Genomic DNA, 24,230 nt, shown 5'->3' with positions numbered 1-24,230 from the left:
TAAAATTAGAAACTATCTGAGTAAAAAGCCATCACTCAAAACTATGTGAAATCAAGTAATTTCGCCAGCTAACTTACTTTAAAAAGGATGATTTCCAAATCCCCAACTTTATGAGCTTTTGACCCGTGCAATTGCTTTTCAGAAGACCAAGATAATTAAATTAAGTAGGTACATAAGTATTTTTTGAGGAAACTGTCTTCTCAATATGTAATGTTATTTATTTATCCAAAATAAATCGTTCTCTGACGTTATAGCAATGAGCATACGAACTCCGGAGAATATTTCATCGACATAAAACAGTCGGAATAACGTGTAAATGAGCAAAAGCTAGAATCGGTTTTTCTCACGATTAAAATAATATTTATGTTGTATTTCGGCGGAATGTTCGGATTGAACACCGACTGGCGAGCAGCTTGAAGTGATGCCAATCATGGCTCCTCGCTTCCGCTCTTCCAATAAAAACAGTACGTTTCGATTTAAAATAAACATTTACTCCATACTTCTGAAATGCTTACATAATTTATGGCCGTACCACAATCCGTCTGTACCATCGCTGAACTAAAATTATTTTTCAACAAAGATCGATTACTTTGTGTAATTGAGATAACTAATAGAGAGAACAAATTATGTAACCCCAAAATAAAAATAATTACTCCAAAACTTTTTGTTACTACCGATCTTGACAGCCGAAATTCTCCGCCACGCCAAATAATTTTTGTACAAATTGTGCAGCTGACGCGCTGTTACCTACTCATGAAAAAAATACTGAAACGTTGTTTTGTTTTCTCGTTATTAACAATAGCCATTGTAATTATTTCCTTGTGTGACTTCTTCGAATACGGTTTGTCACTCACGGTATGTTTCTTGGTCAATCAATTAAATTCGTGTCACATACCTACATTTTTACAAAACACCGAAAATGTGTTTTTGTTCAAATGCTGAAACCAAATGAGATGCTCGAAATATTTCACAACACCGACGACTAGAGGCTGAATAGTTTCATGATTGTGGCAGTTAAATGATAATTCGGTCGTATTGATAAATAAACCACATCACTCGTACTCTCGAATTGCGAAAAACTGAGTAATGTGTACGCGTGCGCATCCGACGTATGATACAGATTTATTGGAATTGAGGTTGAGGAGATGAAAATAACGAATGTGTGCTAATCACCTCATTTTACATCTGCAATTCAGTCCAACCTAATACATAAACAAGTACAGACTAGCATCCAGAATGTCTATATCGCGAAGCTGTCTGGAGCGGGCTGAGTCATGCGCGTGCGCCGGTCGGGGTGACGTCCCTGTAAGAGAATACCATATATGGCAGGCAGTCGCCGGCAGGTAATGCATCCCCGATCAGTGAGCGATTATAACGCAACGGAAGCGGCTGAAATTAGCAGCGCGCGCGCATCGGGCGGACGGGGCCGCTGCCAGCCGGGCCGCGCCGAAACTAAATACCCAAAAGCGTTTGTGATCGCGCGAGCGGTTGCCAAATATGGCACGAATCTCGGGTTTCGCGAGGCGCGCGCGCCGCCGAGCTGGCACAACACCAGCCACTGCAAAAACGCTCTCTGTTCCCGTCTAAAAACACGTAAAAAACGTTTTTATTTCTGTAGCGAGCGGCCTCTAAATTTAGGCCGTATGGAAACCGAAAGTAATACGAGCGATTTTGGTTGGGGCCGCGTTGTCTGTATTTAGATTAGAGCGGCGCGGGCGCAGCTCGGCGCAGTGCGCGACTCGCGACTCGGGAGCCGCGCGACTCGCGACCTCCGCCGCCCGCGCGAACACGCCGGACATGCGCGCGCGCACGCGTTATCAATTAACAGTTTTGTGATATTAGTGCACAATATAAAGGATTTGGATGTCACAAATGTTGCCCGAGGGCGGAGGTAAATACCTGTGCTTTTATCTTACAAGTTTTCATTCAAGGAAATTAAGGTATTAAAGTGTTTATTGTTGAATCCTGAAAGAAAATAAAATAATCGTCTTTATTAATTAAACGCACTCTAGAATTTACCATTGTATTTTCTAAACAGAAATGTGTTTGAAACAAAAATTATGCCACTGAAACTAATACTGAAAATTAAAATGACAGTCAGTAAATTAAGTCGGATATTGAACATTACCATAGTTTACATTACGTTGTGTTGTAAAATCATGAATAAAAGTAGTCAAACTAATTATGGTGTTGATGTTCTCAATAAACACTTTAGTTGTTATCAGTTAATTAGAAGTGCGTTGTGTCAGTTAAAGTAACCCGGTGGCTTCGTTATCTCTCTGCGAGTGTTATCACGCGCGACGATACGCGCGAGTCTATTGATTCCGAACTTTATCACTCTCTGTTAACTCAGTAAATAGTTAATTTTAACCGCGCAACTAACACTTATTTATTTTTATAAATAATTCATAATGTTACACAGTTTTATTTATTCAGAATCTAGAATGCTGATAAAGGTAATATACATAAATTGCGGACTTCCGAAACTTAAGCTATTATTAAGTGAAAATAATTTGGTTAGGGTTATTTAATTCATCTTCAATGTAAGTTTCATTTTACCTATGTAGTTTAGATGCACTTTACCTACCTCTGTTATCTTCACACCTACCTTTTCCATACAATTAGGATAATATCTTTTTTAACTTATAAATTATCTAGGAAATATCTAATCAAAGAGGAAATAGTACGTCAGAACTTGATTATACAATTAACTTAAAATAACTATCATATGATGAGATGATAGATAAGTGATTAAATCACAGTGTGAGTTGGTACATAGCTGTCGATTTCCGTCATAGGAAGGTTAACAATTAAAGCCGATTGTCATTTGTTACCAATGTGTTAAATAAATGTCAACCTCACTAGACTCATGTGAATGTATTCTATGAAAGAAAGTAAGGTGTAAATTTTATCACTTATGTCATGGAGTCACATCTTTCTCTTCTCCTCGGTCCGCTGATTGCTTCATTACAGTATCTGTGTCATGTGTGCGCAGCCAATCAGTCTGTGTGCGGTGTCACTTACCGCAGGAAGCTCCCTGTGCGCTAGTCCTTATACGGCAAGTGTCAAACAGTGGTGCGTCTGAGCATCTCTCGCACCGTTGTGTCAACAGCGCCGAGGTGCTTTCTGTTATCACTCCGGTTTCGGAGATGTCGAGGTGATCGCATTGTTTGTCAGATTGCGATACCTCTCAGGGTTAACTGTAATGAAAACTTCAAACTGAAAGGTACAGTTTATTGGCTGTTTTTCAGTAGGCGTTATTTCAATAAGTTACTCACACAAAGAATATAGTTGAACAAATGTTGCTAAGGTTACAGTTAATAATATTTTTGGAATTAATATATGTAATTATAGAGCCTATATCTAATAAAGACCCTTGTTATGGACTACACCTAATCGTTTCCACATTAATTATTAACACACCAAAAATGTGCGGCGTGGTCCGTTCAGGTATTTTTATGATCCTTCCTCTAAACTTCTCTTTCTTCATCGAATGCTTAATGCATCAACATATCCTTTTGTAGTGGATTTAATTCATTAGAGATCATGTCATTCTTAACAGCTAAATTCCTAAAAGTCTCAAAAGGCATTTTCTCCTTTTCCGACTACACACATCTACGAACAGTAGATATTCCGATATGCAATAGACATTATTTACATCCGTGCATGACAACATTTCCAGTCGGCATCTCAATCCAGCGAGCCTATCTCCAATAAAATACGCCTAAAAGCTTAATCGTCTAAACTGCTAAGATAGCCAATAATGTTAGCTGACCATAAACTGTCGGATGTCAGATAGTTAATATTATGTAAAGCTACAAGAGCATATCGTTTGTTTTGGTCAACGGTTCGCAATTCGTTTCCAAAACGGTCATAAATAAGTTCGCGTTGGTCCGGAGCGCTCCTACGCGCGATATGATTCACGCCCGCGGCTCCGCCTGCCCTACATGGCAGCTATTAGCATTCCCTTTATGCCGATCTCAAATTAATAGCTAGTTGTTAAACCGACTTCACTCAAATTTTGGAAAGCGAAAATATAAAAACTCCAAGTTTGTAATTATTTATTTATGTCGTTAAAATGTACTGCAGGCTTGTAATTGGTGATGTAATTGATTCTTTGTAAGTACCAGCTGTTTGTAATGATGTTGATGTGTAGAATATTTTTTCAGAATTTCATGATTCAGTGTTTGAACTCATACAAGTCATCGGTCCCAAGTTCAGCGACCAATACACGGTACAATGTACGTAGTAGGTACGATAGTACGAGCATCGCTAGCCCGTGAACAGTCACAATTAAGTGCGACAAAAACAAAACAAAACATAAATCAAGTCAATCGAAAACATGAAAAGGGACAGCAGACATGATAATGAACTGTTGGCAGTCCACCACGCTAGCGCCGGAGCTCATTCACGAGGAGCCAGGTGGCGCCACATACGACACTCGCCTGGAATTGTTTTAAAGAAAAACTTTGCGCCACCTGTTACAGCAATGCCAAGAACCTGTAATCACAAGTAAATGAACTGTTAAGAAGAAGTGCGTGCGCGCACATGGCACAGTTGACTAGCGCGCGTGACGTAGCCTGGCCCCGCGCCAGGGCCCGCGTGACGTCACACGCAGTAAACACCCGCTGCGCCCGCGCCGAATGTAGGTAACGATGACTCAGGGAGACAAGGCGCGATACGCTTCACACTGGCCAATTGGGAAATTAATGTAATGTTACTGTAACTAAACAATAACCAATTACAAATGAACCTTATTGTGAATAATGCGGTTCATTTTGCAGAAACAGATTGAAGATGTGAGTAATAAAATAAATGCGACTTCTTTTAAAATTAAACCAAATTAAAAATCACTCATAAGGAATTTTACTAGATATTATCAGACTAGCGACGCTTGATTAAAGGTTTTTCTCGCGGAACTTAAAACATAAAAGGAAGGATTATTGTAGGTAAATTAAGAGTTTTAAGTAGGTACTTAGATATTTTGAATTACTTATAAAAACATTTTATTTGTCTGATTCTGCGGTGTTTGCGGTTAATAAGAACCGCAACGTGTAGGTGACTATTTCGGCTATCTATCAAACTCTTGTGGCCTGCCGTCGTTTTCGCGGTGCCGATGACTGAGCTGTTGAGGAAACTCAGTGGCTATGAGTAATTATTATATTAGTGCCTTGTTAATAACCTCCTTCATATTTCCGTTCTCATCACTTCTATATTTGTTTCATTGAGTGCGGCTTTTACTGACTTCTGTATTTTAAACTAGACTCCATTTATGGTCAAGTCTTTTGAGATGTCGCGAATCGAACGTGGGATTACCAGTCATTTATTTAAGTAAAGAGTAGGTACCTAATGAGTAAGGTCATGATTTTATTGAACTCATAATTTTCCTCCTTCCTTAGCCTAGCGGGTTTTTCAGCTTTTATTGTTCTTTGTTTCTATATTTTCCTTATAAGGACTGCGATCAGGCGTAATTTGATGAAAAATCACAATTTGCAAACAATGACTTACCTACCATTTTAGGAATGAATCAGAAGTTTCTTAGGTACTGGAGTTAAATTCATCAAGGGTTTGTAAAAATTAAAGGCAAAAAGCGATATTCTTTCGGAAGAAGAGAAGAAGTGAATGACTTCATACTTATTTGGATACTAAAAGCTGATCTAACACGATCTTCAAAGCCCTTACTTCCGCATGCGGGGTCGCAGATTGAACAGGGATACTTACAGGATATATACTAATGCGAACGACTAACTCTCTCTACCTACTGACCATAAGAAAGTAGGAAGCAGAGTTTTGTAATGTTACCTTATGACGTTTAATAGGATGTTGGATAGTGTTGTAAATACTCTATTTGGGACTAAGAATTTCAAAGTCGTCTCTCTTGGATAGGTTCTTCATGATTAACGTCTTCCCAATTAAGTCGAAGACAAAACAAATCATTCTCAGAGCCGCTGAAAAGGAAGCCAATAACAATAAACAAATATATAGATATTATGGCAATCACAATAATCTTGCTAAATGTAGCATCTGCCTTAAAAGTGAAGGGTTCGGTATCAGCAGTTTATAGCCGCCAGTCGGCAGTTCTTATGACTCACTCCGTATTGTTGTGATTCGTATCTCATAAATCTTACTCGCATCTTCGCGTTGTGTATCGTAACGTGCGTTATTTATAGCAGTTTTGTACTAAACTCTCGCCAATTTTTATGCAAGATTTCTTCCTTATGTTTGACTGGCAGACTGCCACCGCGACACAACTACGCGATGCACTGTTGTGAGCTGCGATTCTTACACAGATATTTTGCTACTCAATGTACAGTGAATATGTATTAGGTAAGTAAATACCTTCTCGGTAGATACACAGATTCAGTATATTAAATCTGTTTGGTAATGAGTTTGCTGATTAGCTGAATGGATTCGCTTCCTTGAACAGAATGTGCACGAACGCGGCGAGTTAACAGCGAAAGTGTTGAGCCGTCATTATCCGTCACGCAGAGTAAATTATTGTGAGAACGACGCCAACGCGCGCTCACTCGGGATCGCTGTGTAAACATGCTCAGAATGTTCACTCAATATCATCTAGACCAAATTAAAATATTTGTTTGACAAGTCCATATGTCTCGCGGGCAGTTTATTATACTTACTTAAGAAAGTGGTCTTGCTTATGTTAGGTAACTAATCAGAAGAAACCCATAGAGTGGACGCAGTAACCTATAGGTACCTACACTATACATAAGACACCAGCGTCATTTCAGCATGAGTTTGGATTGGATTGAGAGCTCTTTGAATTGGACAAAGGCCTTTACCACAGATAACCTCAGTTAATTAACTGAAACAATAATCCAATGTGAGTCCTTAACCATACCTATGTGCTTAATTTTCGCGTCATGCTGCCGAAAACGCACATCAATTGGGTGTCCTCCGCCTTTTCCAAGAATGTTAAATATGTAGCTAATTCTCCTCCCACGCGAACCGCGGGTCGCATCGATGACAACATTACATTCTTGTTGAACACCGCTCGAATTAACGAGATTTGTTCTGTTTTTATTGGCTCCGTAGTTGAGGTATATCTTCTCACTTACTATGCAGTGCAGTCTCGCTGTTGCGTAAGCGTGAACCTGAAGTGTTCCTGAATTATGTCATACTGTGAGTGTCATCACGTTTGAATGCGGTGCGCGTGATTCACGACGGCCATGGATTTTGTGGAAAAAATATTTTTTTCTGGCCATCGGTTAATTTTAAGGACAATTGAGTTAACACAACAACACACTGCTTTGTAAGAGATCTTTTTTGAATGCAAGGTATAAAACCTGTCAATTATTTGAAAATCCTATTTTCCCAAACTTTCGTAGTCTACCTCATAATATATAACTGACCCGCATTCATTACGACCAGAGCGTTGAGATTACTCAAGCCTGTCACAATATGACAGATGTAGTCTAACATCTATTTCTGAAATAAAAGAAAACGTCCACATTGGAGAACAAGTGCGTGTTGTTGCGATTACTCGGTGGCATCAGCTGAAAGCTTGTTGCGAAACCGGCGCGTGCGCACAGCGGCGCGGCCATTCCCGGTGCGAGTATTTCGGGCCGCACTCGAGCCGCGTCGGGTTTCACGCCTTTCTGCCGAGCCGCCGTACCCACTGACACACAAACATACTGTATTTTCAGCCTGAGGCTATGATAACCACGGCTGCGATAGTTTAGATGCCCTAATTCCTACGGACTAACTACACGCTTCGCGCAAAACCGGTAATATTTCGCCGACAGTTTCACACATTTTTTGGAAGCTCCTACTGCGAGGTATCATACCAACAGAGAGACATTTATTACTTCACTAGCTACGGGTAAAAATATTAAATATCTGATGCATTTTCACGAGATAAAGTTTATCTGAGGGAGTTGACTGTTATGTTGATATTAATTTTCTAATGCTAAAGTGAGTAGTTTTAATAAGTTCTGCGATAATTGTTATAAACTGCATTTTCCGGCTACAGAAGAGGTCCGCCGGTTCAATACACGATATATTGCATTAGGGTGTAATCTACAATGAGATGATGATGATCTGGTACGCATGCGTAGTAAACATAAATGATTTACGAGTAGACAGCGCACCTCTCGCTTTTACCTGACGTCGGCTTTACAAGCTAAACACGTTAAACGTGTGTTTACATTAACTGTAGATGCTTCATGAATTTATTCATGATATTGAAGAGTTTGTTGTTTCTGATATGTAACATTGTAACTACGTAGGTTTTGTGTGATAGGTTTATTAAAGGTTAGTGAGCCATTATATCAGGTCAGTAGGCGCTTTAGATTCAGATAAGAAAACTTATGTAACGCTGTTAAAGTTATGTAGGTGCGGTTTAAAGTAGATGACTAGATGTAATAAGGCACATAATAATTGTCATCATTAAGAAATTCTAAAGGGTATTTTCAAGTTTGAGTTTTATTCTAATTTGTATAAGCACTGTCTGTTATAGAAATAGTGCGCTCTAACATAGTGCATTATTGAATTGCGGTGCGAGATAAACCTGTGTGTCGTACTCACGCGGCCGCTGTCGGCCGATGTGGGCAGTAGCATTCAGACAACCATTACAGTGCAACTATGAATAGCACTTAATACCTGTGTCATTAAATTGTAATGAAATACATTACCTATTCATGCCTAGAAACAATTTAAACTTCGCTATAATTGCTCAATTAAGGATTTATGTTAATGTGCAACAAAGGACACCAAATGCCGCTCGATCCTTAGATATATTGAAGTCGGATATTGTTGAAATTTCAATTTATAAGTAACGTGTAATATGACAAAATAGCTTTTAAGGTACTGATAATATTCCCTGCGTCCCCAATTTTGACACAAATGTTGTACCTATGGCTTCCCGAGCCCATTTCTATCTAACGTAGATAAGATTAGTAAGCTGTTGTGTTGGTTGTTTCAGAAGTGATGCGGCGCGTGGCGTGCGGCGACGTGTGTCCTACGCCGCCGCCCGCGCACCCGCCCGCGCCGCAAGCGCAACAAAGGTAAATAACTACTAGATATCCGCTCACATTCAACTCTTACTAGAGTGCCTATAATTATAACAATAGGACCAAGTCCATGTTAGTGTGAGAGTGAAGGGAACGGCAATAAATATCAACAACAGTTTCAGTTAATTATATGATATTTTGTCAATGACTCGTAAGCACGCAGAACATATTGGGTGTTCTGGACACGATTGTGTTGTTTCAAGTCATGACAGCAATGGCAGGAATGTTATGGCTCACATGCTCCAAATACAGTCGTGGTCACATAATTAAAGACACCCCGTGACTCGTAGTGAAATAAATAGTTATGGTACTGACATGAGCTTAACCACGGTATAAAATGTAATGTAATTATTATTAAAACAAACATTACATTGTGTTCTTTAAATTAAGGACAAAAATATTTACTTTGACGATTTAACGCTCTATGGGAAGTGAACACTAACTTTTGTAGCGGATACTTGGCTGGTCAGCTAATTAAAGACAGTAAAAGCCGAGTTAAGAAAAAAAGAAAGATTGAAGTAGTCGCCATACTAAATTTTTTAAGTGAGTAAAATATTTACGAGAACACAAATTAGATAATAATTGAAAACCGACGCCAAGGAAAACTTGTCCGCAATGAGACTTTAACAGTGGTGTTATAAGGATATACATACACATTATACCGTACTGTTTTTTTTAGAGTCATCTGATGCTAAAAGGACGAAAATTGTGTCTGCAGAACTTTAAGATGACAGCCGGGTCAGGAAAACCTGTAGTGCATGTGTATCGGGAGATGTTACTTTGGGAAAAGCACCGCATGTCCATACTGTAGTTGGTGTTTTCTATCAAAGGTGAAAGTTGCTCTGAACAAGTATTGGAAAATGTCAATTTTATCAGAAAAAACAAAGGGATTTGATGAATTCTAAAAAAAATAATTGATTTTAGTCACCTCCAAAACATGTTATGGAACAAAAGTAGGTACACCAAGAAAGTTCTCAAACGTAGGAGGCGAAAATGTTATAGTGTGGGGCTGCTCGCCACTGTTTAGTATCAGAAAGGTACTATTAAAAATAGGCGAATTCAAGTACTATAATATCAGAAACAAGCACATTGTTATAAATTACCGGTCATTAGGACTTTCCAAATTAGAAAAGTTCAGAAAAACACTGCAAGAGTAGTAAAACAAATAAACGATGATTATGATTATGATTAAAAATAACTCTTTGATCGGGCAACTTATGACGGTTTTGGCTTATTATTATTATTATAATATCGATCAATTTCACACAGATTTTAATTAAACATGAAAGAAAATTCCCTTAACGACTTCTACTGACCTAAAACTGACCGCTTGCTCGTTCAGGGATGTCATACTGTTATTGCGGTAAAAGGAAATAAACCAAATAGTAATACTTATTGGAATGTTAATTATAGTGTAGGGAATATTGTTGTAGAAAGGTAACTCCAATAATATTAATAATTTGTATTTCTTCCTCTGAGCAAATGTAGTGTCTTTTATTAGATGTCCAGGCCTCGTTATGGATCATACTGCCCGAGATTCGGATAAAGCGAAAAAAACTAGGTACGGGGGATTATTGAATATAGTCATTAGTTTTAACATTTCACAATTCCTTCTTAAATATTTTAAAATAGTAAAGAAAATTCCTATGGCAATCTGAAAAAAGAAATACAGATGAAATGCCCCGGTAAGTTAAGATTCCAACAATGTCTTTATAATTAGTTGTCCACGACTGTATATTCCTTGTTTGTGGTAAACAATGTTCACTATCAACCATATTGTATCTTAGAACTATCTACTTTATACATTCTTTAAATTTCACGTTTTTTTTTCTGTTTTCAGGACATCGGAGAACAAAGAGCTGTTACGTCAGCAGCTCCTGTCGGCCAGCAAAGAGCGCCTTGAGAAACAGGAGTCTCCCAAACCGAAGCACGCGCGCAACAGACAGAAGAACCGATGGAAGCTGAAGTTCCACCACCAGGCGCTGCCTCAGGAGTACCTCGACCACTACGAGCAGAGCCTGCAGAAAGCCAACGCCGCTAAACAGGCGCAGCAGAAGCACAAACCTGCGGACAAACCCAAAGCTGAACCAAACTTTGACATCAACAACTTCACTAACGAAACGTTCAAGATCTGGGCGCAGAGGCTGGCGGGCATACAGAATGAGACTGGAACACTGACCGTGCCACAAGTGTCCTCCATGATCAACATGGCGCCCAAACCGCCCACCAAGGACGAGAAGAAAAAGAAGAACCCCGCCATAGCTCCCAGCAAAATTGTCACGTACGACGACTTGCCGTATATGGGAGAGATGACACTGAACAACTCCAAGCCGAGGAGAGGACGGAAGCCCAAGAAAGCAGACATCTGCCACCTAATATATGAGAACTACGGGACTGTGGTGCCGGGACAACCGCCGCCCACGCAGGACCGACTAAACCAGCTCAACATGTGCCCGCCATTCAAGGGAACTGACAATCCACCAATGAGCAGCCCCAAAACTGACTTACAGAACAAAATTATCTCTAGTTTATTGGAGAGGAAGTTGTCACAAGAAAACAAAAAGCGACTGGAATCAATGACGCCACCTAAGTTTTCCAGCCCGGACGAGCCGATGCCCGAGGCGCCCGTCACCATCGCAGGGCCCCTTCACAGTGACGACGAGCCTCTGAATCTGTGCATCAGAGATTTACACGATCTTAAGATCCAAATACAGAAAAAGTTCGGGAACATTTACTCGTCCCTACCTGAAGTTAAGACTGAAGTAGAAACTGAGAGTTCGGAGCAGGACGGCGTGAAGGCTGAGCAGCCTCCGAACGCGATCTCTGTCATACAGCGGAACACGAACCTGTCGCCGGTGACGGCCAGCAGCTCGCCCGAGCTGTCGCGGCCGCGCAACGTGTCGCCCACGCTGTCGGAGCCGGCGCAGTCCTCCGCCAGCCCCGACAGCGACGGCAAGTTCCCCGGCTACGTGTACTGGCCCAACGCCGGCATCTACATGCACCCGCTGGCGCTGCAGACGCAGCTGCTGTACTACCGCCGGCTGGCGGCGGCCGGCCACCTGCCCTTCCCCGGCGACGCCGACAACCGGGGCTCTGCCTCCACCCCGAACAGTGTTAGTGAAGTGTCAGAAAACTCTTCCGTAGACGATAACAAAAATAAATTAGTGCTCAAACAAATTTCAGAACTGTTAGACCCTAAAGTGATAAAACAAGTGGAGGAAGCGAAACGGAGTCCAGATCAAACCAAAATGAAGCGAGTGTCTCCGAACCCTGTGCAAGGCCCAGTGAAGAGAAAACGCTCGGCGATATTCATCCCGCCGATGCCGAGCAAGACCAGCTCCACCACGCCTACCACGGAGGTCAGCATTTGTAAGTTCAAGTTCACCGGAGGCTCCAAGCCTTCGTTGCAAGAGAAGAAAATGCTGTCAGTTGACTCCGGCGGCAACTTCAGATATTACAGCGGCACAGGGAACAAGGGGAATAAAGGTTACGAATATTTACAACGGGACTCAAATCAAGGCAAGAATGCCAACGCTGCAGCGGAAACGTCGACGTCACAGCCGAAAGTAGAAGAGCAGAGTACGGCTCTGAGCAAAGAAGACTTGAATAAAAAGAAGAGGAAATCGAGGAAAAGTTTACAGCGAGAGAAGCTAGAGCAGACGTTCAAGGAAAAGGGGTTTTTGATACAGACGCAGCAGTTGCAGTCGGCGGAGGGGGCGACGTACTGCAAGTTCCGGCAGCTGAGGAAGTTCACGCGCTACTTGTTCCGCAGCTGGAAGGACTACCTGCCCGGCGAGCTCGAGGACGCCACACACGCCTCCGCCGAGCACCCCGCGCCGCCCGCCCCCGCCACCCCCGCCTCCCCCGCGCCGCCCCCCGCCGGCGAGGCGCGCGGGGAGTGGGGGTGACGTCACTCGCTCACACATGATGACGTCACACTCGCCGCTCTGGCTCTGCACGGAAGGCTGCCGTGCTCACTGTACGAGGAGTTGAACCCCTTGTGCTTGTACATAACGTGAAGGTATTCGGACGCTGGAGAATTAACCCGGCCGCTGCTGACGGTCGAATAATGCATTTAATAATCGTGTTTAGTGAGATTTTAAAACTATTAATTTGTGTTGTTTTGTTCTTGATCGCCACTCCGTCCATATTGAATGGTTATTATCTTACTATCTTCGCTTTGGTTTAAATTATTTGTTGTTTATTATTATAATGTAAGTAAATGTATAATTGTGTAATGGTGTTTTATATAAATATGTACGAATTTATAATCCTATAACGGCTCGGCTCGTTGAAAGTACTGAACTTGTGTATAATACTGTATGTACTTATTTACAAATGCCTAATATTTATTATTGTATAGTCAAGTTTTATAACAAAACTGTTGTAAAGACTAGATAAGACTACGTTGGGCGCTATTAATGTTGTTATAGTTAAACACTGGAGTACTAACATAACTAGTCACGTGACACACCTCTAACTTAGCTGTACTTAGCGTTAGGCGATCGGCAACCTGTACATATTGCCAACCAGAGGCATTCTAGTCATTAATGTTAAGTTTTATACATCGTTGTTATTAACTGCTGCTCTATTGTCATTTTATTTAAAATGTTTTCGTAATTTTATAATAAAATATATTGTTTTGTATACAATAAACTTTATTGCAAAAAAAAAACCACTTGATCCAGTGATTAAAATATAAAGCAAAATAATGAAAACAGGAATGTAATATACCAATTAAAACATTTAACCGAATCAATATTTTGTTTGATTTTGATAAAGGATCCCAAAAATATACTCGTCATGATTGTGCGACTGTGACACAACACCGTCGTACAACTATGCGAGTAACAACAATGTGAGTGAACAAAATGCACTTTATAAAGCCTTTGTTGCCGAAAATGGAACTCAATGTACTTCTGTGATGACAAGACCAATAGTGATTAATGTAAAATATATAAACTTAAACAAGTCCACTGTAGGCAACAAAGTAACCACATACCGATTAACAACGGCTCGCTGTACCGGCGAGCCTACACGCTGATACAAAAATAACTATAAAATATCTCTTACACGCTAACCTTCAAAAATCCATCAAAAACTCGACCGGAGTCGCAACTTGTGCGGAAACATCACAATAAACAAAGGCACGGATATATACTTCAATATTTTATATAAAGTATAGAAAAAAGATCTATATTATGTTTCTTCACTTAACTTTAGATAATGTTCTTAGGAACTACATAATTTTCTCAAGCTGTCTGCTCAAAATATTGGACTTTGTATAAACATAGACAATCGGAATGCCTGCAGGAATGTTAATTTTGATTCTGATCGTAGAGCAAACATGTATGATTGCAAATCTTTGATATAACAATTGATTAATAACAAGTTCTGTGCGCAAAACCATCAATAAGATAACAAGTCGTAAGAATGTAACAATCGGGTATCAAAACGATATAAAAATTCGACATGAGAACAACTAATAGACGTCAGAACTGAACTTCATTACATATCACACAAAAAGAAACATCAAAAAGCGAATTAAATTTTTTTGTTGAATGGAAGTTATGTTGGCATGATGTAATAAAGTTCAGCTCAGCGTGTCTAAGGTGTTTACGCCTTGAGCAGCGCGAGCGCGGCGGCGCGTACATGCGGCGCGGAGATGCCGTAGTGGTCGAGCAGCACGGCGGGCGGCCCGGAGCGCGGCACGGCGCGCACGCACACGTGCTTCACCAGCGTGTCGCGCTGCAGCGCCAGCGCTGACAGCACCGCCTCGCCCAGTCCACCTGCGAGCGTGATAATCATTTGTAAATGCCATAACCTCAACTTGAAGGAATACTAAACAAAATGCATTTAGCTGTATCTCCAAAAAAAAAAAATAGACAATAATTAATATTCCAAAAGTAGACCGGCATTGACAGTACGGTGCGAGTCCACTTTTTTAGACAATGCACAAAAATTTAAGTACATGATAATAAGCCTTTATAAAGATATGTATGACCAAAATTAGCATTCACTTTGTAACTAAAAATAACCCAGAAACAAGTACTCGCAAACCCAACACTAATAAAATATTATTATGCCAAAACTCACACAAAATATGAAAAAAAAAGTTGTTGAATACTAACCGGCTTGGTAGTGGTCCTCGACAACGACGACCCTGCCGCCGACAGCCTTGGCGTGCTGCTGCACCGCCGCCTCGTCCAGAGGCTTGATTGTGAACGGGTCCAGCACGCGGGCCTCCACGCCTATTGGGAAGTTACAGTAAATACAGTGGTCCTTTATTTACTTCCAAAGGTATTAATAGCAATTAAGAATTTGGAACCTAAAAATTGTTGTACACAGCTATAAACTATGGTTACAGTACATAAATAAGTCACATTTTAAGCAAGGTAAAGTGATTAATGTTAACATCTACTATTAATGAAAAAATACCCACGTCCGCAATTCGAACAGTATAAAAGTCGATGACAAAATTAAAAATATCTTAAACATGTTTCTGCTATAATAACTGTGTTTATGTGCATTACCTTAGTTGTAAAGAAACAAGGTGTAATGTAGTTACCTTCAGCCTTGAGCTTGTCGGCAGCGAGCAGACACTCGTGCAGCGTGACGCCGGCGCCGATGAGCAGCACGCGGTCCTTGGGAGACTGACGCACTATCTTGGACGAGCCCACCTGTGCAGACAATGTAGTGTTTGTTATATATGATGTTTAACTTGAAATAGCCATATTAGGTGGCTGTTTTATGTAAAATTTAGTTGGGCGTTGGGAATATGCTACGCAAAAGTAAATGTCTCTTGTATAGTAGATGCTGATTGTAAGGCTCCCCTTATCAACCGACCTTGATTAAACTGCAAGGGTTTTCACAATTTTGTATTAAACCCGTGTTTGAGTCAGCGGTCGTATGATATAATACAGTGCATAACTATAAGGTGCTTGTCAACATTCAATGTTAATTTACAATAAATAAGAAATAATAGTAATGCTGCTTACCTTGAAGACCTCGTCGTTGGCGTAGAGGATGGCGGTGTTGGGCCGCGAGGTGCGGATGTAGCAGATGCCCTTCGTGTTGGCCGCCAGCTCCACCGCTCGCTCCGTCGACACCGCGTCACTGTGTACATGGCATTACTTGTTATATTGTGAGGAAGAGTATATAAAATTACCACGCCATCCGTACAATATTGCACCCATATTTAGTGCCGTTCGTGTTTGTATTTCGGAGATTATACAGAACATTTTTTATGGACGGACATAAGTTTCCATGAATCGTGCTCCGCGGTGACTCGCTCAGCGGCCGGGAGTTAAGAGTGAGGCTATAGCTAGAGCGGTAAGGGCCGCGCTATAATACTGTTAATGATGGAAATATAAGCTTATAATGTACTGACGAGGGGTAGAAGACGGTGGCGGTGGGCACGGCGCGGAAGAGGGCGAGGTCCTCGAGGCCCATCTGACTGGGTCCGTCCTCGCCGATGCTGACGCCGCAGTGCGAGCCCGCCAGGTTGATGTTCGACTGGCTGATGGCGCCCATGCGGATCTACAACAAATATTATTTATTAGAATAATATTTAAAAGATTTTAAACATGTCCTTAGGTGACAGTTTTATAATAAACATACGAATGTTATTTGATGTTAAGTGTGTTTATGACGTACTAAGAATAATCTAATGGACCTACTAAACCAAACAATATAACTTTTACGAATAGGCTGAATTTTTTGCGAGACCAGAAAGTTGTCTCAAAATGTGTCAATAAAAATTGATGTTAATGCAGCGTTTAAGAAATGTGAACTTATATGCATCAGTTTGTATTGTAATAGAAGAAACATACTATACATATAACATAGAAGTTACTAAAAACATAAGAAAATAAAATTTTTTCGTCACATTATGCATACATATAAATATTTTCTACATACATTTGTTGTCGAAAATTGACGTATTCTGAACTATCAATATTGAACAACAAGTATCAAGCACCACAGCTGACCTGATCGAATGTCCTGGTGAAGAATGCGGCGAAGGTGGAGGCGAACACCACCGCCCTGTCCCTGCACGCGGCGCCCGTCGCCACGCCCACCAGGTTCTGCTCCGCGATGAAGCACTCGATGTATCTGAGGTACATCATACATGAACGTTATTTAATATGTTAAACAGCAAAAAGGCTAATCCAAATTATTGGAATCAAGAAATAAAAAAAAATAGATTAAAACAATTAATTCACGATTTGAAATAGTCAAACGAATGGAAACATTGAAAAAAACGTCCAAAGCGGTACCTTTCAGGGTAAGCGTTGCGCAGTTTGTCACTGAACGTAGAGTTCTTTGTGTCGCCGTCCAACGCGATCACACTGCAGAAAAAAAAATACATTTAAAGAAAATTTATTGCAGTATATGACCACAGAACTACTCAGGAAAAGATTAAGAGATGATGTTCAGAGAATTCTGATAATACCTTTCCAGGCTTAGAAATAAACTATTTTTGTATCCAAAACAAAAGCAAGAAAAATGCTAAGTTAGTTTTAATTTCATTCTACAAATGACATTAACTTTCACTAGGAAACATTCCAGATCCAGGTTTGTAAACCTCTTTCATCTTGTCTAGTACAAATGTCTGAATGCTACTGCCCACATCGGCCGACATCGGTCGCGTGAGTACGACACACATATAATATTGCACAGACTAATTGTAATGCACCAGATAAGTGCACTATTGCATTATGTAGCTGGTGCATGCCTTGAGGTAGGTTAATGAAACTATAGTAAATGTTCCGAGACAAATGGACTGATAACAGTGACGTGATAAGCCTTGCAATATTGTTGCGAGTATAGGTTCGGGATTACTGAGGCAGTTATTAGACTACATAGTAAATAAGATAAAATATTATTAGGAAGCAATAATATCGATATAGCACTTTGTTGTGTCTGTCTGATTATGCTGATAAACCAATACTCAAACACATATACAAAACATTACTATTCAAGTTTCATCTCATTACCATGAAGCTACTGTTACTTCATCAAAACATTATAATTATAAAATCTTTCACACATCTCATCCAAAACACAACAAAAATAAAATGATGCCTCAAAGCTATGATAATAGTGTAAGTCATTCTGTGTCCAGCAGTCGGACCACAAAAAGGCCTGCTTATAATGATATTATTATCAGTCCACATACCGCATGTTGGTGTCGGCGATCTTCTTCAAGGCAGTTCCATACGCGAGTCTCGTGGCGACGAGCTCCCCCGCCTTGTACGCGGGCGGCGCCGACAGCGTGATGTCGCCGATGTGAACCTTGGGGGCCTCGGCCAGCGGGGCCTTGGGCTTCAGCGTGATGCTGTTGTTCTTGATCAGGGATTGCAGGTGCTGCGGGGGAGTTTAGACTTTATTTGTGTGACCCTATGGTTGAATTTTTGTAGATTATGTTACATTTAAAGGTTCGATAGTTATGTTCCAAATTTTAGTCTGTGTTCTAGAGTCAAAATAACTTTTTTTCATAATGGTGAGGAATGTTGAATAAGAGCCCCGAAAATGTACATATAAACAATGCCATAACTTAATAAAAGAGTGAAGAATAAATAAAGGTGAAGTAAATGTATGAATGCTACTGCCCACATCGGCCGACAGCGACCGCGTGAGTACGACACACTGTTAATGTTGCACTAACTATTTATAATGCACAATACATTATGCATTAACGTATATTCAGATAGTGCACACATCGAAATAAATAGTAATAAACATGAATATTGACTTGACAAGACATCCCAAGTCACGCTTCGAACATTTTTACTAACAAGAAATTACCAACTAACCACCACCCAGCTTCCTCACTCAATGTTGTTAGTGTTACATTTACTCCCCGTTTTCATAGACTTAAAGGTCTAAATATATAAGAAATAAATAAAAGAATATAAGATTACCTTGATGATCTTATCACCATCAGCGCCCAAGGCCTTGCCGTGCCAGTTCTCCAAGTCCTCGATGCCGGGGAAGTTCTTCCCCTTGAAGGTCTTGGCGATGATGGCGGTGGGCTTGCCGGGGGCGGCGGCGGCCTCGTCGAAGGCCTTAACTAGCTCCGACACGTCGTGACCGTCCACCACGATGGAGTGTAGGCCGAACGCCTTCATGCGAGCGTCGTACACGTCCAACTGACGAACAAAGGTCGTGGTCAGATATGTATGGGGATATATCAGTATTTTTGAAAAGGATGTCCGAGTTCTGATGCTGGCATCACCATACGACAAATTGACAATTGTGATTGTACGAATAAGGGATTAAATTAGGACTTTTTAAGATATTACAATGGGTGTTCTTTCTGGGTGTTTAATTTTAGGGCATTGTTCAGTACTAAAAACAATTTTTCTTTTATAGTAACAGTTTAACTAGAATAAAAAGCCATATAGGTATTTTCTCATCCCACGCAAGCACTTGTTTTAGAGATCGATTCGATATTAGTATTATAATGTGCGACCAAGTGATTGTAAAAGTGCGTTGTCATCATTCAAGGCCAAATTTTCGCACTAACGTAACCGATTAAATCATATCTATTTGATTGCATGTTATGAAAACCAAATATTCAGTATTTATACGTTATCTTATCTGTATCGTACGCGATATGTGGCACACTGCATAGTGCCGGTAAAAGCGGTGTTACTATGAACAACATACTCAAGGCATATAAGAGGTGCCTACAAACAAATTAATAGTTTATGCCCTCTCATCTGGTATCCTACATATTTATTGTTATATGATCATATACAGATGAGATACCTATACATATACGCAAATTTCCTACGTTGTTCTTTTGTGTTATTATTTTTCCATATTTTTTGTGTTTTTGTATGTACATTTGCTTGTCTGTTTTGGTTGATATACCTGGTGCTGCAGCGAGGTGGGCTCGGACTGGCCGAGGCGGTTGACGTCGAAGATGACCACCAGGTTGTCTAGCTTGTAGTGGCTGGCGAAGTGCAGCGACTCCCACACGCTGCCCTCGGCCGCCTCGCCGTCTCCCACCAGGCAGTATACCCTGGAACACGAGGATATGATTGTCAAATGTTACTTGAAGGACCGATAAGCTACGAGTATGTGTGTTGTGAATGGAAAGTTTGGCATGTATTGGAGAATCTGATATACAACCTTGGCTAGCTGTTTTTGAAATTACAGGGTAGTAATTCAGTTTCCAACATTGCTGAATAAAGCTCCGCAGATCATAAGTTGCGATAAACCAATACACGCCGCGGGTGTCTGGGATCTAGTAGTGTTTAGGGGATCCCTCGGCCGGTGGGTTTCCTAATATCAATACTCTTTAAATCTTATAAACACGTACCTGTAAGGAGCCTGGTCGAAGTACTTGCCAACGTAGGCCATACCGGCGGCCACAGCCAGCCCCTGTCCGAGCGAGCCAGTGCCCACATCTACGAAGTTAAGGCGAGGGGTGGGGTGGCCCTCCAGGTCGGAGTCCAGCTTGCGGAGGTTCTTCAGCTCCTCCACGGGGAACAGACCTGCCTCAGCCCAGGCTGCGTATAGGATGGGGGCTGCGTGACCCTGGATATAGGCATCATTTTGGTTATTTAAAATACTTCCCACTATCAATAATTCCCACGGGAAGTTCCGTAACTGTAAATGACTATACTTGTTATTTTGTCTGTCGATATGTATACCTTTATTTATGTTTAAGTTTCGTGTTACTAACTGCAGTGCGACAGCAAGTTTTTGCAATAAGACACGACGGGACATCTTAGCATGCGATGTTAAAATTTCTGCAGTGAATTATAGCGTCGTATTGCGCTTGTCAATACTGCATACTTGGACCTTAACCTTGTCACTGGTTTATTGCAGACACTAAAACCTTCAATAACGTTTTTTTTTTTAATAGAAAATTACAATATAATGTGAGTGGAATGGATGGGAAGTTTCATTAGATTTCTAACTAAAACGCATTACTTTCTGGAATCTTTAGTTACATAAAGTGTAGGGAAGTGTTTTGAGGAGTCCCATAGTCCGGGTATATTAGAATTTGCTGCTTACATAGCTAGTTATTGTGCTTACCTTGGACAGAATGAACCGGTCGGCGGAGGCGTCCCTGGGCGCGGAGATCTTGTAGCGCATGGTGTGGAAGAACAGCACCGACATGATCTCGGCCATGGAGGCGCATGATGTTGGGTGACTGCAGACAACATTGAAAATTAATCTTAACTTCTTTACATAGGGCTCAAATTCGTATGAAGAGCGACACTACCACAGACATGTAGAAAATTGAACTTTACTGCAGTAAGTATAAGGCTCAAATTGGTTTGATTTTACAACATGAGACAATTTCGATTGAGAATATGATATGTTGAGTAGGAAGGAATGTTATTGATATCTTTTAGCTCTGGTGTTGGTATTTGGTTTGCCATTTTTATGTAGTTACAGAATTTTGTGCCTCAATTTCATTGTTGTGCAAAAGTTTAGACCATGACCATGTTATGTAGACCGAAACTATTGGAATACTAGAATGAAATAAAAAGGCTAAGTAATGCAAGAAATAAGTTTTTATAAAATTAAAAACAGAATAGTGATCAACGTATTTTCGGTCCTTCACCTTTTATTGGGGACCTTGAATAGACAAGTACTTACTTTTATGTTGATGTAAAAAACGGTTGATCATTACTAATTCATTACAAAAAACGTAAGGACTCCTACTAAGCTACATATGTCATAGAGCAGATGTTCAATTATAATTAATTATAAGTTATGTATAATTATTAATGATCTACAGTTAATTATGTATAGTGTATGAATGCTACTGCCCGCGGTCGACAACTGGTCGGCGCGAGTACGACAGACAGTTTGCTTTTGCACTCAACTGTACACTCATCTATTGAAGATTTTGTGTAGAAATTAGTTTTCGTGCTGTGGAAACTATATACCAACAGACATAGAGTATATCAAGCTACTACAAACAATTTTCAACTGTATTTTCAAAGCGCAAGGTTCAATGTTGATTGGGAATTGTACAGATTTTTAAGTAGCTTGGTGTGTTAGCATTTGTACTTAGTTACGTTAGTTACTCGGTACGTTGTAAATTGCGTCACTCTCTCGTAATTTATTGACGAGTTAAAGACAAGGACAAGTACTATGACATAAGTAAATTTGTTTCAATAAATTAATAGGTAATCAGGCTAGCAGTAGCAAGCTTGAAATTTAAATGCCTATTTATAGATTCTGATAAAATTTCATTCTGTAGTTTTTTAAACTTATTTAGACTTTCAGCGAGTTAAGATTAATTAACTAAAAAAGTACATAAATATATTTTAAGTTCATGGCCATACTACGAACCTTAGATTTTATTGCAATAAATAAAAATCTATACACATACAATTACTTTAGCTATCGTTCATATCACAGTAAAGATTTGTATTATACTATAATAAGATAAGGTGCATTGATAAACTTGTTTGGTATGTAATTTGTAGGCTTTTATATGCTGTTTATTATATAGTATGTATTGAGGCTTTGGGTTGCTATGCACAACCCATTTTGTAATTATAATAGGTGATATGCTATTGTAAGGCAAATGTTTATATGCCCATGAAATAACATGACAGTTTATTTATTCAATTGACATATTATTGAAGTTACATCTACATTCAAAAAATCTACTTTCCTTAAGTCAAACAAACCACATTTTTGCATGTCATCACATACAATATACATAATTACATAAATAGGATGTAAAGTGACATTATATAATTAAGTTTCATGTTGCATTTACATAGTTTAATCGAAATTAACCAGCAGGTGAAGCTGATAACAGCTATTTCAATTGAACGAAAACTGACAAATTAATAGATATTGTCAATAACCTTTACTTGACTTTACTGAGCACCTTGACGTCTCATATCAGTTGACCCTAAGATTGCCGTGGCTACAGAACCATTGGTTATGTAACTGATTATCTAAGACAGTTATTCTTAACTGTAGTTAACCAATCAAACCGTAACTCTAGTTAATTATAGAATAAGTAAATACTGTGAATTAAAAATTAATTAATAATGTAAATTATTGCATTTAATTGGGCAAGAAATATCTTGGAAATTAGCCACCGTTTAATATTTATTAGTCACTATGACTTGTATGGATAAGTCATGATTTGGCAAGTTTACATAAACACATTAGAAATAGGATCAGCATGACAAATTATGTACAAATAGACTTCTTTAGAAATATGATTTTATGTAAAGAATACCTACCTACTTAATTATTAATATCAACTATCAGCTTGTAACTTGTTTGTTCAGTAAAGGCTAACTTAGTTATTGTTCTCTATGATAATGATAAGATTTCAATCCCAGATTGCACTAAAGAATATTTTGCATACACATTGATAGTGAAAATAATTGTTAATCTAGTAAGCATTTTCAGTTACTAGTAACTAAATAGTTAAGTTACCTACCATGCACATTCAACTTACTCATGTCTACCTACATTAAAAAAATACCTACATAATATAGGCCAACCTTCATGTACTTAATGGAAAATTCTTATTAGCATTATTACTTAATAAGCATGTCAGATTCACAATAAACAATCGATTTCCTATGGTGCGTGAGCTTTGAGGGCGATGACCTTGGAGCCATGGCGTGATAGCAACCAGTCACATGGTTCTCATAACCTCCAAGGGAGGATCGCGCGACCACCGGCGACAGACGCTACCAAAGTACACCAGAATTGTTAAGTAAGCGACCTATGTGCCGCACAGACTTGTTGCCGGCCGGCGACCGCCGATAAGCCCTACAATAACTCTAATTTATGACAAAAATAATAAAAAAGGATAATGTCAACAAACAATGTTGCAACAACTTATTTTGATGTTCAGAACTACGAAACTACTAAGAATCTGTTCTATAGGATTCTAATAAGCAAGAAATCGGCACAATAACCTTCATAGGACCTTCAATAAAGCGGCGAATGCATTAAGGTTATCCACTTACCCGGACTTGGAGGCATTAGTAGCGACGATACTGTCGATCCTCAGCTTGTTGGCGATGTCTTTCAAAGCCTGGATGTCTACGTTCTTGTCGCCTTTCATCTTGGATGTGTTTTTTTGTGTATTTTTCAAACGAAAACTATAACCACGTTGTTTGCGACCGGTCGCTTGCCCGCCGCCGGATTCAATGAATTGACAAACGCCAAACGGACTGACAATCGCTG

The 24,230-nt window shown here is 39.9% G+C and overlaps 2 protein-coding genes across 4 annotated transcripts in view; one reads left to right on the top strand and one right to left on the bottom strand.

Annotated features, from left to right (window-relative positions):
• The window catches only part of LOC110378670 (uncharacterized), a 25,150-nt gene extending 11,362 nt beyond the window's left edge, over window positions 1-13,788 (top strand). The window contains exons 1-3 of one of the 3 annotated variants that reach the window (XM_049837691.2): window positions 1,384-1,940; window positions 8,942-9,023; window positions 10,870-13,788. In XM_049837691.2, coding sequence (XP_049693648.2) covers window positions 8,947-9,023; window positions 10,870-12,937 — 2,145 coding nt within the window. In that variant the 5' untranslated portion in view covers window positions 1,384-1,940; window positions 8,942-8,946 and the 3' untranslated portion in view covers window positions 12,938-13,788. Of the gene's footprint in view, window positions 1-1,383; window positions 1,941-8,941; window positions 9,024-10,869 lie in introns of those variants that run through there. The other 2 variants (XM_021338032.3, XM_049837690.2) reach the window with 2 other exon arrangements.
• On the bottom strand, window positions 13,667-24,230 carry LOC110378664 (transketolase-like protein 2). The gene is made up of 13 exons (XM_064040968.1): window positions 24,011-24,230; window positions 21,084-21,201; window positions 20,362-20,579; window positions 19,911-20,061; window positions 18,956-19,183; window positions 18,211-18,398; window positions 17,309-17,380; window positions 17,021-17,144; window positions 16,420-16,568; window positions 16,028-16,145; window positions 15,598-15,709; window positions 15,161-15,280; window positions 13,667-14,818 (listed from the first exon to the last, which is right to left on the bottom strand). The coding sequence occupies exons 1-13, from the start codon at window positions 24,106-24,108 to the stop codon at window positions 14,646-14,648; spliced, it is 1,869 nt and encodes a 622-aa protein (XP_063897038.1). The 5' UTR covers window positions 24,109-24,230; the 3' UTR covers window positions 13,667-14,645.

The sequence above is a fragment of the Helicoverpa armigera genome, chromosome 23 (genome assembly GCF_030705265.1).
Source record: "Helicoverpa armigera isolate CAAS_96S chromosome 23, ASM3070526v1, whole genome shotgun sequence".
Taxonomy (NCBI): Eukaryota; Metazoa; Arthropoda; class Insecta; order Lepidoptera; family Noctuidae; genus Helicoverpa; species Helicoverpa armigera.
This window is presented reverse-complemented; position numbering and strand designations above follow the sequence as displayed.